The sequence below is a fragment of the Debaryomyces fabryi genome, assembly GCF_001447935.2.
Source record: "Debaryomyces fabryi strain CBS 789 chromosome Unknown contig00208, whole genome shotgun sequence".
NCBI classification, from domain to species: domain Eukaryota; kingdom Fungi; phylum Ascomycota; class Pichiomycetes; order Serinales; family Debaryomycetaceae; genus Debaryomyces; species Debaryomyces fabryi.
This window is the reverse complement of record NW_015385634.1, coordinates 1-14,640: the sequence shown is the minus strand read 5'-3', so window position 1 is coordinate 14,640 and position 14,640 is coordinate 1. Positions and strand designations below refer to the sequence as shown.

The 14,640-nt window shown below is 35.7% G+C and overlaps 7 protein-coding genes across 7 annotated transcripts; 3 read left to right on the top strand and 4 right to left on the bottom strand.

Annotated features, from left to right (window-relative positions):
• Nucleotides 1-212: 212 nt before the first annotated feature.
• Nucleotides 213-1,799, bottom strand: AC631_05434 (uncharacterized protein; the record flags this gene model as incomplete). Its single annotated transcript, XM_015614263.1, has 1 exon — nt 213-1,799. One exon carries the CDS (start codon nt 1,797-1,799, stop codon nt 213-215), a length of 1,587 nt encoding a protein of 528 aa, XP_015464915.1.
• Nucleotides 1,800-2,028: 229 nt separating this feature from the next.
• AC631_05433 (uncharacterized protein) lies at nt 2,029-4,140 on the bottom strand (the record flags this gene model as incomplete). Its single annotated transcript, XM_015614262.1, has 1 exon — nt 2,029-4,140. One exon carries the CDS (start codon nt 4,138-4,140, stop codon nt 2,029-2,031), a length of 2,112 nt encoding a protein of 703 aa, XP_015464914.1.
• Nucleotides 4,141-4,437: 297 nt separating this feature from the next.
• ERG5 (C-22 sterol desaturase) lies at nt 4,438-6,006 on the top strand (the record flags this gene model as incomplete). The annotated part of the gene is made up of 1 exon (XM_015614261.1): nt 4,438-6,006. The coding sequence occupies one exon, from the start codon at nt 4,438-4,440 to the stop codon at nt 6,004-6,006; it is 1,569 nt and encodes a 522-aa protein (XP_015464913.1).
• Nucleotides 6,007-6,256: 250 nt separating this feature from the next.
• GND1 (phosphogluconate dehydrogenase (decarboxylating)) lies at nt 6,257-8,024 on the bottom strand (the record flags this gene model as incomplete). Its single annotated transcript, XM_015614260.1, has 2 exons — nt 6,257-7,730; nt 8,011-8,024. The coding sequence occupies 2 exons, from the start codon at nt 8,022-8,024 to the stop codon at nt 6,257-6,259; spliced, it is 1,488 nt and encodes a 495-aa protein (XP_015464912.1).
• Nucleotides 8,025-8,829: 805 nt separating this feature from the next.
• MET3 (sulfate adenylyltransferase) lies at nt 8,830-10,437 on the top strand (the record flags this gene model as incomplete). The annotated part of the gene is made up of 1 exon (XM_015614259.1): nt 8,830-10,437. One exon carries the CDS (start codon nt 8,830-8,832, stop codon nt 10,435-10,437), a length of 1,608 nt encoding a protein of 535 aa, XP_015464911.1.
• Nucleotides 10,438-11,840: 1,403 nt separating this feature from the next.
• Nucleotides 11,841-12,059, top strand: AC631_05429 (uncharacterized protein; the record flags this gene model as incomplete). Its single annotated transcript, XM_015614258.1, has 1 exon — nt 11,841-12,059. One exon carries the CDS (start codon nt 11,841-11,843, stop codon nt 12,057-12,059), a length of 219 nt encoding a protein of 72 aa, XP_015464910.1.
• Nucleotides 12,060-12,481: 422 nt separating this feature from the next.
• Nucleotides 12,482-14,134, bottom strand: AC631_05428 (integrase catalytic domain-containing protein; the record flags this gene model as incomplete). Its single annotated transcript, XM_015614257.1, has 1 exon — nt 12,482-14,134. One exon carries the CDS (start codon nt 14,132-14,134, stop codon nt 12,482-12,484), a length of 1,653 nt encoding a protein of 550 aa, XP_015464909.1.
• Between the last annotated feature and the right edge of the window lie 506 nt (nt 14,135-14,640).

Sequence of the window (14,640 nt, the reverse complement as noted above, 5' to 3'; positions counted from 1 at the left end):
ATTTGTAACGGATACAGCGCCGTGGCGCAGTGGAAGCGCGCAGGGCTCATAACCCTGATGTCCCCGGATCGAAACCGGGCGGCGCTAGTTTTTTTTTTGCTCTATTAATTAGAGAGGTAATAAACTAATAGGTGTATATGATATTACGGCGTCTATTAATACAAAAAGATGAAAAGAAGAGAATTATGTACTATCCTATATGTATTTATGCATTATTTCTTCTTATTTTTTTTAGAATTTTTCTTGTTCTTCTTCTTCTTTTTTGTTCTGCTTGTCTTTGATATGTTAGAACCATTCTGGGCAGCTTTAGTTAACTCTTGCGAAGAACTATTCTCTTTGTCAGCCACCTGCTTTAAGCCACTTTCATTGTGTTCTTCTCTTGAAGATTCCACACCTTCTGGGTTAACGTAAAATTCGGATTGACTTTCATTATCTATTAATGGTGCTCTTTCCGAGCTAAGTTCGCTTTCGGGTCCAGTAATGTTCTGTTCATATAACCTTTCTCTTAAATCCATCACTTCCTCAGGATCATTGGTAATTGCCGATGAACGGTGCCCTTCGCCAACTTTAGGCTCACCCGTTATTTCTTCGGCATCTTCTTTCTCATTGCTTGAAACTGACTTGACTGGGTTGTGAGATTTCGAAGAAGAACCCACTTTAAGTATATCTTTTGAAGATCTTCCGAAAAAATCTAATTCATCCTCTGGGTACCGTGGTGGAAGCTCTTCTCCCATTTCAAGAAGTTTATCACCTTCGGCAACACTCGAATTACCATACTCGGGAAGAGCAGCCAAACCTTGTTCGCCTTTTATTTTCTTATAGTCACTGTTTGAAACAAATCCATATTTTCTAACGTTAGCTTCGATCCATACGAAACCTAATTGACCTAAATTAACCTGAAATTTGGCATTCGACAGAAAGCAGCCCACAGCAGGATACAAATCTATAAAACATCCCCTCATGACATCCATAACCTTCTTACCATTACGAGTAATAAATATAGTTCCTGTACTCACGACATAACCAAATCCAACAATATCTGATTGTAGTAAAGGAGGTAAAACTAATGCATTATATTGACTGTTATCTCCTTGATGCTGTTGTAATGGCGTTGGAAAAGGCTTATTGACCTTCAAATTACCGGTTGATTCATAAGCAATGGAAAAGTTATTGTAGCCTGGTAGACGAAATTCACTGGGGTAAGGTTTAGTCACTAATCCGATAGCAAAGTGACCATTTGGATTTTCGTCGCCACTTTGAAATTCAAAAACCTTAACCTCAAAATAAATAGTATCGGAATACGCTCTATTCTTAACTGGTAAACTGTAATTCAATATAGAAGTTGCAGTAGAATATGGAGTGTCGTTATTATGAAAATGAATCTCTGTTCTATCAGCAACAATATAGCGCCCACGTAATATATCTGCATCTTGTTCAAACTCAAAAGCATTAATACCACGCTCCTTAAGTAACATGTCATCCTCATTTGAGTATGATTTACCCCTAGTGTTATGGAAGTGTGGTGGGTTAGTCTTGGTAAATTCCTCACCTCGCAAGTAAGAGAATTGCTCTTCAGGAGACAAGTGTGTAAAATCGTATTCTGATGCCAAATGATTCAAAGCTTCTTCGTCATTTAAAAATTCACGAGGAACATCCGATCCTAATATATCTGATCCAATATAGCTGTATTCATTACCTTCAGAACCATTAAAGAAAACCCTAAAAGCGCTAATGAATAATAAAAGACAAAAGCAAACGGAGACAAATATGAATACAAACAAAATAATAGAAGGATCCATTTTATATCAATATGTCCTTATAGCAATGCTCAATTCAAAGTTAATAAAAGAGAGTACCAATTATCATATAATTGACATTAGAACTTCGAATATTACATTCTTTATCGCAAATTTTATTCTCGGTCACAAAAATATCATCCTCATCAAAACTCTTAGAATAGTAAACGGTAAATTATTATATCTTGTGCATCTATAATTATACATAAAAGTATTTACAATGACTATATAACTACCTTCTTTCGTTTGATTTACTGTTCTTCATTAATGATCTAGAACCATCTTTAACCATAGGGCAATAATGCTTGTCTAATAAAACATTTTCCCAAAGAGTTGCAGCACCACTATTACTTCTTTCTAATTCAACTTCTCTATCAGATCTCTCTATACCTAAAATATAAGTACCCTCCCCGCTGATTCTTTCTTCAGTGTTCCATAAACCCTTTAAACTATCACCATATCTACTCATCAATTTACCAATAAACTTTAATGATGCTAAAGAAGTCTTTTCTGGTGTTTGCAAAATTGATATGTATAACCTTTTGGCAAAAGTGGTGGCTCTAGGTAATGTACCATTTCTTGAACGGAAGAAAACAAAATCTAAGCAACGCAATAATAATTCTGACTTTGTAGAAACGTTAACAGAAGGTTTTTCTGAGATGGTAGAGGCCAGCAAAGGATCAGCCAATCTCAATGATTTATGGGAAAATTCTAAGTCACAATCAAGCGCCATGTCACACAAGATATTATGCAAACATGATACGAATTTCGATAAATCGATTGTCATTGGTAGTTTACCGGTGGTTGAGTGGTTAGTGACTAAAGTAAATGATGTGGCAATACATAACAATACAGTTCTGATTTGCTTTCCATCATACATTCCTCCGAATTCGTCAGATATTTCAGTATCATCTGAAAGGGTATGCTCATCCATTATATCAATCATTATCTCTCTTAATACTTCTAAGAAGTCACCCAATAAATCAAAATTTGCCATCTGACCAAAGCGGGCTAAACCTTCTAATACAGATGCCATAAGATCGCTTGCACTATTGTTAGGAGTTGAAGATGTGTGCGAGCCAGCTTTTAATATTTCTAAATACAAAGCCAATAACATCTTCAACACTTGTGCTTGATACTTTTCTCTTTCCTCAATAGTTATAGTTTGTTCGGCCTTACGCATCTCTTCCTCGATTTCTTTTCTTTCTTTTCTAGCCTTTCTCTCTTTCTTAGATAAATGGACTCTATCTTTTTTCTTTAATTTTTGTTTAGGAGAATCATCTTTATTATTATTAGGATCATAATCTTCTAAAAGGGACAAGGATAAGAAAATATTTATAACTGATTCATCAACTCTAAACTTTTTATCTCTAATTGAATGACATAAAATTCTTATCACATCGAACGAAATATCACCATTCTCTTCGTCGTCCTTCAACAATGTTTCTAAAACTCTCAAACATTTAGTAAAGATTTCAAAATCTTCAGTATTATTAGGCTTTTTGTTAAGACGGCGTACAACAATTGCAATAATCTCGCTTCTATGATTAAAGTGACGCAATGAAGATAAACAAAGTTCACAAGCAGCCTTAGCAGCTAATTGCCCTTTTTTTATCTGTTCCGGGGTAATCTTTTTATTATTTTGAGAGTTCAGAAGGGACACTTTCGCTAATTTGGCCAAGTTGTCAACGTACAAATTGTAGTTACTTATCAACGACTGCTCAAATTGACGCAAACGGGCCACTTCTTTACTCACTTTTTCTCTTTTCTCTGTGTCTGTTAAAGGCCTGATTTTATAAGTTGGAGCTAATGATTTAAATACTGGAATCAAGGCCATCATGGATAATTGGCAGGTGACCATATTACGTGATTCTGACATTTTTCTTAATCTCGTAAGACACGGTATATTCTCTTCTGGGTCCTCAATTAGCTTCGATGCCAAATCTGCAACTTCTTCTTTAATCTTATTTAATCTTTCTTGAGGTGTCAAATCTGCATCTTCGTCCTCTTCTTCTTCATCATCTTTTTGCTCTTCCTTAGCCTCCTCCACTGGTTCTTTCGTTGGTTCTTCGGGCTCGATATCTTCTGCAACTTCTCTCACCACTCTTTCAATCCTACCGTCTGCCATCTTTATCGGTAATCCCTCGACCATCTTACTATCATTTTTTTTATTTCTTGGTTTCAATTCATAGTCTTGTTCTTCATTGTCCCAGTCTCTGATTTCATCATTTTCTGGTGCATCTTGGTTAGATGAAAATAATCCAGTCGAAAGCTGGGCGTCTTGCTCTTGCTTAGCCTTCTTCCTTTTGGATTCAACTTCCTTATTCTGCTTTCTTTTACCCATCCTTCAATATCGATACTAATCTATACACTTTATTTGCTTCGTTCACTTCAAATCGTTATGTACATAAAAAAATTAGTACCTCATCGCGACATTTTGCGATTATCTTCAGAACCACATTTCACCTTAAATCAAATGTCGTGATATCGGTACGGTCGTATAGAATATTACCGGATTGAAATTTTTCGGGCGCCCAGTTTTATTTTTTTCTGGTCCGTGTTTTTTTTTTTAAGGAAGAGATTCTTTTCAAGGTGTTTCACTTTTTGAAGTTGGAGTTGGTAGTAAGCGTATGTTAAAAGTATGAGTACGAATTCTACGTCTGATATTGTTGACAACTTGTCTGGTTCCTATGGGGACACAAGTTTTTTTATCAAAACAGTCACCGACCTTTACATGAACATGACTTGGTTACAATTAATTATCACCACAATTGTATTGGGGTTGTCGTATGATCAGATTATGTATCAAATCAGAAAGGGTAGTATTGCAGGTCCACGTTTGAAGGTGTGGCCCATCATCGGACCATTTTTGGAATCTTTGGATCCTAAATTCGAGGAATATAAAGCTAAATGGGATTCAGGTCCTTTATCGTGTGTTTCAATTTTCCACAAGTTTGTTGTTATTGCATCTTCAAGAGACTTGGCCAGAAAGATCTTAGGATCTCCTAAATATGTTAAGCCATGTGTCGTTGATGTCGCGATTAAGATTTTAAGACCAACCAACTGGGTCTTCTTGGACGGTAAGGCACATTCAGATTACCGTAAATCCTTGAATGGTTTATTCAGTCAAAAGGCTTTGGAATTATATATTCCAGTTCAAGAAAAGTATATGGATTTATACCTTGAAAAATTCGTTAACTTGGATGGTCCAACTGAATTCTTCCCTGAATTCAGAGAATTATTGTGTGCTCTTTCTTTAAGAACCTTCTGTGGGGACTACATTACTGAAGAGCAAATCGCCTTGATTACTGATAACTATTTCCGTATCACTGCAGCTTTAGAGTTAGTTAACTTCCCTATTATTATTCCCTACACTAAGACCTGGTATGGTAAAAAAATTGCAGATGAAACTATGAAAATTTTCGAATCTTGTGCCGGTATGTCTAAGAAACATATTAATGAGAATAACGGTAAACCAGGAAGTGTCATGGATGAATGGATTTATTTAATGAAAGATGCAAGAGAAAAGCACTCAGATGATCCTGAATCGAAGTTATTGATTCGTGAATTTTCAAACAAGGAAATCTCCGAGGTTATTTTCACTTTCCTTTTTGCTTCGCAAGATGCATCTTCATCCTTAGCTTGTTGGTTATTCCAAGTTGTAGCTGATCGTCCTGATATTGTTGCAAAGATAAGAGAAGAACAATTAAGAGTTCGTGATCAAGATCCTTCCAAGCCATTGAATTTAGATTTAATTAATCAAATGACATACACTAATAATGTTGTTAAGGAGTCTTTACGTTACCGTCCTCCAGTTTTAATGGTCCCTTATGTTGTTAAACAAAGTTTCCCAGTTACTGATACATATACCGCTCCAAAGGGTTCTATGATTATTCCTACATTGTATCCAGCATTACACGATCCAGAGGTATATGAAGATCCAGACAGTTTTATTCCAGAGAGATGGGAAAATGCTACTGGTGATATGTACAAGCGTAACTGGTTGGTTTTCGGTACTGGTCCTCATATTTGTTTAGGTAAAACCTATGTGTTGATGTTATTTACTAGTATGTTAGGTAAGTTTGTTATGAACTCGGACATTATTCATTATCCTACTCCTTTATCAGAAGAAATAAAGGTCTTTGCCACAATTTTCCCTAAAGATGATTTAATCTTAGAGTGGAAAAGAAGAAATCCACTTCAAGTCTAACATAATAGATATTAGACTGTATTATTTTTTATTTAATTTTGTTCTGTGTTTTTACCATAATTTTGATTCATTTTATTATCAAAATTATCCTGTTGATATAAATAATAGTTTTTCATTTCCATCGATTTAATATATGCTCCTTTTAAAACTTACACTTGATCTTGAATATCTTCTTTTATTTCAACTACGTCAATATTTAGAAACCGTTATTTCACTATAAAAATGAAGATACTTATAAATAATGAATATTCTAAGCATCGTAAGTAGAGGCAGAAACATTACCACCCTTACCGGTCCAGTTAACGTGGATCCATTGGTCTTTCTTTAAGAAATCATTTTCTTCACCTGGTAACACTTGGAAAGTGTGGGCACCGAAGTAATCTCTTTGAGCTTGTAATAAGTTAGCTGGTAACTTAGCAGATCTGTAACCATCGTAGAATGATAAAGCAGTGCTAAAAGCAGGAACTGGAACACCAAATTCAACAGCCTTACCAATAGTTGATCTCCAACCCTTTTGAGCCTTCTTGATAGCATCATTGAAGAATGGGTGGAATAATAAGTTTTCTAAGTCTGGGTTTTCACGATAAGCACCAGTGATTTCACCTAAGAAAACAGATCTGATGATACAACCACCTCTCCACATTAAGGCGATAGCTGGGTTGTTTAACTTCCAGCCGTATTCCTTAGCAGCTTCTCTAATCAACATGAAACCTTGAGCGTAAGAGATAATCTTTGAGGCATATAAAGCTTGTTCTAAGTCATCAACAAACTTTTGCTTATCTTGAATTGGAGATTCGTCACCTTCGACTGATGGACCAGCTAATAATTTAGAAGCTCTGACTCTTTCATCCTTTAAGGCGGATAAACAACGAGAGAAAACAGCTTCACCGATTAAAGTAACTGGCATACCTAAATCTAAAGCATTGATAGCAGTCCATTTACCAGTACCCTTCTGACCAGCAGTATCCAAAATCTTTTCTAATAATGGCTTATTGTCAGTTGGATCATTGAAGTATAAGATATCTCTGGTAATTTCAATTAAGAAAGAGTCTAAAACACCCTTGTTCCACTTAGCGAAGACGTCACCAATTTCCTTGTTAGAGAATCTACCAACTCTCTTTAATAAATCATAAGCTTCACAAATCAATTGCATATCACCATATTCGATACCATTGTGGACCATCTTAACATAATGACCAGCACCGGCATCACCAACCCAGTCACAACATGGTTCACCGTCAGACTTGGCAGCGATACTTTGGAAAATATCCTTGATGTGTGGCCAAGCATCCTTGTGACCACCTGGCATCAAAGAAGGACCGTATCTAGCACCTTCTTCACCACCAGAAACACCAGAACCAACGAATAAGATACCCTTACCGTTTAATTCTTCGTAACGACGGTTAGAGTCTGGGAAATGGGAGTTACCACCGTCAATGATGATATCACCCTTTTCTAAGTGAGGTAACAATTGTTCAATAAAAGCATCAACTGGTTTACCAGCCTTAACTAATAAGATGATTCTTCTTGGTCTCTTTAAGTTAGCACATAATTCTTCGATGGAGTGAGCACCAATGACTGATTTGCCCTTAGCTTCGTTGTCCAAGAATTCGTCGACCTTTGCCACAGTTCTGTTGTAAGCTACGACAGTGTAACCGTTGTCAGCAGCGTTTAAGATCAAGTTTTGACCCATAACGGCTAAACCAATTAAACCAATATCACCACTGTATTAATCGTTAGTATATTATTCATTTGAAGAAGAAGTCAATCCGATCTCGGTAGTTGCTCAATTATAGGCCATTTCTCATCAATTCAAACCAATGTATATGAAAACTATCAGAACACTACTCAATTACTTTACTGTGCTTCATCTATATCATTTCTGCTACTTTGTCCGCCCTGAAAGTTATAGCCTCTAAAAACTAACCTGGGGAAAATTCGCCACATGTTTGACCACTACCTATTCGACCTTCACTTCAGATAAATCAACTAAAGAATACATACGTTGGAGCAGACATTTTATATTATAACCTTTAAAAAATTTTTTACAATTGAAAACAATTAGAAATATAATAAATTACAGTTACCTTAGAAGTATTAAATATAAATTTTTCGACGTGTTTGCTTTGAGTCGTCTCGGATATGTGTGTACCGCAATTTTACTAATCTATACATTACATATTTATGACTCAATTAGTAAGGTCGTTCGTATAACCGGATGTTATATTTACCATTTAAACTAACGTTCTCGACCAAGTCGAGAAGTTTGTCAATAAGTCCGAGCTAACCACTGAAACACATTTCTATTATTACCCCGTACCTAGTATCTAGATAGAACCATAAATCAAGAAATATAAATCGATATTGATGGAAACTAAGTTTTCGCCTTTACCGAAATACCCCACTAGTAACAACTAATCAACGTAAATGTAAATACGGAATTCTAACACAAGTTCCATTAATAATTGGGTACCTATTATGGACCCAATAATTTTTCTGGGTGTTGCGATAATTATTATTGTTTACAATTGTGCTCAATAGCAATATTTTAAAATCATATAAATCCAAATTCTACTGGAGTTACCTAGAGAATACCTTACCTTGTGGTCACCGATGTATTCCTCGTGGGCGATATTAGAAACATAGGCTTCATATCGTATATAAGACTTAAAAATGGCCCTATATCAACTATTTAGCAGCTAAATAGGCAGTTGTCACGTGCGATTGTCTGATTTGGTATCATATATAGCAGTGTTCCAGCAGATTTTTCATCAAGTTTTATAATCCTAGTTCCTATATATTTCGATCTTTCTTTAGAAAACAATGCCTATTCCAGCTCCTCACGGTGGTAAATTACAAGACTTAGTCATTCGTGACAGTTCTATCAGATCCGATTTGTTTAAAGAAATCGCTGATAAGAAATACAAATCGTTGACTTTAAGTCCAAGACAGTTGTGTGACTTGGAACTTATCTTAAATGGTGGTTTCTCTCCATTAACTGGATTTTTAAATGAAGAAGATTACAACAGTGTTGTTCACGACATGAGATTGTCGAGTGTTAAAGATGAAAAGACCGGTAAGGGTTTGTTATGGCCAATGCCAATCACTTTAGACGTTGCTCAGGAATTAGCTGGCGAACTCTCTAAAGGTGAAAAAATTGTCTTGAAGGATTTAAGAGATGAAAAGCCTTTAGCCTTGTTGACTGTCGAAACTATCTACAAGCCAAATAAACAAACCGAAGCTGAAAAGGTGTTCAGAGGAGATCCTGAACATCCTGCTAATAAGTATTTATTTGAAACTGCACAAGATTTCTATGTTGGTGGTTCTATCCAAGGTTTAGATTACCCAACTCATTACGATTACATTCCGTTCCGTAAAACTCCAACTGAATTGAGAGAAGAATTCTCAAAATTAGGATGGGACCAACAAAAGGTTGTTGCCTTCCAAACTAGAAACCCAATGCACAGAGCCCACAGAGAATTAACTGTTCGTGCTGCCAATGATCTTGGAAGCGATGGACATATTTTAATTCATCCAGTTGTAGGCTTAACAAAGCCTGGTGACATTGACCATCATACCAGAGTCAAGGTTTACCAACAAATCTTAAAAAAATATCCAGAGGGTTTAGCCACCTTATCTTTATTACCATTAGCTATGAGAATGGGTGGTGATCGTGAAGCCATGTGGCATAGTTTAATTCGTATGAACTATGGTGTCGATCACTTTATTGTCGGTAGAGACCACGCTGGTCCTGGCTCAAACTCTAAAGGTGTTGAATTCTATGGTCCATATGATGCTCAAGAATTATTAGCAAAATATAAAGATGAATTAGAACCAAAGATCAAGGTTGTTCCATTCAGAATGGTCACTTATTTACCTGATGAAGACAGATATGCTCCAATTGATACCATTGACACTTCTAAAGTGAAGACTGCTAACATTTCTGGTACTGAATTAAGACAACGCTTAAGAGATGGTACCGAGATCCCAAGCTGGTTCTCTTACCCTGAAGTTGTAAAAATCTTAAGAGAGAGTAACCCTCCAAGATTCAAGCAAGGTTTCGCTATTCTTATTGATTCATCTGATTCAAAACAAGGTGAATACTTATCTTTTGCTTTACAATCTACCTTGAACCAATTCTCAGGTGAACGTCGTATTACCAAATTATCCAGCGAACAAGCTAGTCCTTTCATCGTGAATGAATTAGTTAAATCTGGATCTGGAGTTATAGTGCCAACAAAATCAAATCAATCTGATATTGTCAAGGCTGTTGGAAGTGGAAACGCTATTGTTGTCAATATCAATGGTGAGCAAAATACTGACCAAGGAATATTTTCCTTAAATAAGAATAACGATGACTTTGATTTGACCTCTGTTATTAGCGATATAGTTGAGTATTTAGTCTCTCAAGGTTTTTACCAACAATCCTAGATTAGATTCGTATATTTATTTATAGAAGCTTCTTGTGTACAAATTAAAAACCAGACTGAAAGCTCGATGTTCTTTTTACTCAGCGCTCAGTATTTTTCCTACTCCAATTGTATGAACCTATAAATAAACTACGTAGTGTATTATATATTTACTTTTTCCCGAAATAGCTAGATAAAATACTTTTAAGCGAATAATTGATTGAACTTTAATTAAAATATTCAGATTTCGAACAAGATTTTGGAAGTTAATCCGATAGAGGAATTTTGGTTGCAAAATTTGTAGAAATAGTGCGAAATTATCTAAATCTTGGTTAGTACATGCGATTATTCTTACAATTTTATTAGCTCTTACTAATCTTAAATCGAAGCATTCATGGAGCAAGGCAAACTGACTGTCTTATGGCTTCCTTGAATTTATCTAGGTACAGTTCAGGAAAATAAAGCTAAAATATTTTATCGAGCGCAACACTGTCGAAACAAATATCATTAATTTAAGCATATGTCAAACTAATTAGTATCATATTTAATCTGAGACCATACTGTGTAGCTGATTCTGGAGAACTTATACCACGATTATTAAAAATATATACCAAAACAAGCCAAACGTATACTTTGTCCAATCGTTAACCATGTTCATTTTTAACCTACACGTCGAGGAGTTTGCGCTGGGAAGTTCAAATAAAAAAAAATCTAGGTGCTTCAGACTGAAACATATAAATCAGAATTCTCTATTTAGCAATATAGATATTCATTCGTCAATATTCGCAACTGTAAAATATTGTAATGTTGCAGATTAACCACTTGGATAAATTCAGGTTTCAATTCACCGTGAATAATGCTTGATATAATTGACTGCCTCCTAAGAATGTATCTATCGCTTATAAAATCCACAAATAATCTGTCTGTGAAAAAGTCTATTTGTTCTACCACAAATGTAAAATAGTATAAAAAAGCCCAAATGACGACGAATATATACAAGATAGATATTTTTTGACAAGCTTTTTCACAAATGGCACAAATCATAGATATACAAATAGAACCTATTTTATAACCACCCGTAGAAATAAATGGTCCAACTAATGCATTAGAATGGCTTGAGCCATCTTTATTAAATGAAGCCCTTCGTTATTTTGCCAACTTGCAAGCAGAATCGCGACAAGTAAGAGATAGCTATTACACATAAAAGTTCTATGACCGGACAAACAGGCTATATAAAGACAAAGATGCAGTCACAGGCTATAAAACCAGAAAACTTATAGCTTTACTTCAAATATGGGCCGCGAATTAAGCGATCTTTCGCTGAATATGGAAAGAGTGAATGAGTAATTATTTCTAAACCCCGATGGTACTCGTTCTAGCCATGAACAAGCCCCAGCTTTAGGCCATGCAGCTCTTAACCAAATGATGACGCTGATTGTTAGAATTAACAACGTATTGGAACAGTTTAGGCACGAAATGGGGGTGTTCAACAACGAAATGCAGCAGTTTAGAAATGAAACAAACCAGCGATTAAAAAACTTAGAAATATCAAACAGAACTTCAGTTTCACGTTTTGATAGCCAATCGGAGGATGAAGGGGAAATCGAAACTCCTCTGATGCCATGCTATTTAATAGCTCCTTAAGGAGAAACCGTATTTCAATGATAATCCATGAACGGATGAATCATGAACTCATATATCCAAAAAAAAGGCATTCTTGGGTACCATTTGAATGTTCTGTAGCATTGATGCGGAGATCCAATTTCACAATTAAAATTACACCCGAGGGAAGGATTATAAACTGAATTGCTTCCAAGACATTTTATATCTATCTTATCTTTTTACCATAGCATGCTACTATGTGATTACATTCCATCATAACTGCTAGTATTTTTTTGGTTTTATTCCTATATAGGTATTATGGGTAAAATAGGTATAAACATAAAAAAAAACATAATAGCCAGGTAAGCCGATTGCATGAAGACAGAATTGTAGGATATTATGTACTTATTCCTTTGCTTTCCATGGATGTAATGCTTCTGAATCTAGAAATAATTACTTCTTATTCAAATTGAGCAGCAAGAAAAGAGGAATGCAAGCTCAGAAGTGGCCTTATTATCATTAGGGAGCCCAGCTTCAAATACAGCATCGTACTTCGACTGAGAACCAGAGAAACGAATATGGGGAGGAATTTCAGTCATAGTTCTAAAGGGAAATGAGAATTCATCAAATTTAACATTTTCACAAATAGCAATTTTTCCTGTATCAATATCAAATATACGGTATGCATTTGAACCTATACCATAACCAACCATGATACCTCGGATAGAGTGAGTTGACAGCATAGAAGATCCCCGCAGGGTTGGAATAAGAGCACTTGCCTTACATCCAAATGGCCGTAAATTATCTAAGTTAGGCATTTTCTTATACCACCGTTTGTAAGGGTATTGCATTTTGATAGCATTCGACGGTAAACGATTAGTAATATAATTAGAACAGGTAACAGCTTCTGACCAAAAACTTAAGGGTGTAGATGCATCCGACATCATTATTCGACTCTTTTCTGTGATGGTACGAATAGCTCGTTTACTCACGGCATTAGGGTAACTAGAGTACGGAGCAATACATTGGTGAGCAATTCCACGAGTTTTAAGAAAGCCCTGCAACTCGAATGATAAATATTCATAATTGTCATCAGTACGAAAAGCTACCGGCTTGTAACCACCTCGATTGTGAAAGAATTCCTCAGCCTCAATGAAATATGAGCGTGTACACTCAAAGACTTCAGATGTATCTTTAATGCAAAAAGCTCTCTTCATATGAGTGTATTCATCAACAAAGATAACAAAATATAAGTTGTTCCCAATGCCCGGTTCAGGAAAGGGACCACAGACAGAGGAGTGGACAAGCTCCAATGGAGCTGTAACAGAACTACGAGAGGTAGTCGAAGTCTGTTTCAGAGATCTAATATATTCTTCCAACTGAAATTTAATAGTCTCCGAATAAGAAGGAAACTTTTTCGCCAAATCATTCACAATATCACGACTAGGACAACCGAAACGAGCATACAAATTCGGGGTGGTATTAAGAGCAAATCCAGAGTTACTGCTAATTGAAGGTAAACAAGGCAATGAAAACTCGTAACGTAGACCATGGTAGGGAGCCGTACGGACCGCAATCGGAAGGTCACTGTAATTGTCATATACAAAATCGTGGCGGATATTCCAAATTGCCCCATTGAAGACGGCACGGCTAAAAGAAATCAAGTTTCGACCACAAGAAGGTATATATTTCACGTCCCCAAAAGTCACCAAGGTACCGTCAGGAAACAGAAAATGCAAGGTACCAGTACCAAGAATCTCTAACATATTATCAGGATCAAGTCCCGAAATCATTCCCGAATTATCAGAGCTAAAATTATGGAGTAAATCTCTCTGATAAGTAACATGAACAAAACCGTCGGGCTCAAAAAAGAAAGTATCTCTAGGGTCATCGTTGTAACCATCATATCCCTGGTACTCCATACCGGACGATGTCTGAATACCTGCTTTATGGATTGGTTTACAGCGCAAGCATTTCAATTTATCATTATTACGAGTAGTGCAGACATTCAATGTATGATCTTTACCACCACATTTGTAACAAGTTATGTTAGACTTGATTTTCGGATAAGCTTTCTTCAGGGCAGTAGATTTCGTATTCTTAATAGATAACGGCATATGGATCTCGTCGATATTGATGAGTTTTTGAGATTGATAGCCTGAGTGCAATATAATATACTTTACTTAAACGCGTAATGATGTTAAAGATTTTTTTGCCCCCTTTTATACAATAAGACTTGTTGAAACGTCAGAATAAATTAATATTGGGCTAGAACTTGTGCGGTACCTTACATAATCTGGCTGAAATCTTATCTTATCTATATTGAATAATACAGTAATTTCTCTATTTCAATATTCATTTTCGTTTGTTATTAATATACTCAGATATACACAGTCACTCAAATTAGTAAGGGATAGTTTATTTAACATGTTTATCAATTCATGGATAATTTACTGAAATATTTGGTTAATATTTGATAGATAAATGTTTTAATGAGCATTCAATTTAATTGAGAAAAACACACACCAGTTGCAAAATTCTATAAATACTATATTGACAAAAGAAATGAATCACATAATGAATATCTCCTCATTTATACCACTTAAATGACCTATGAGGAGAT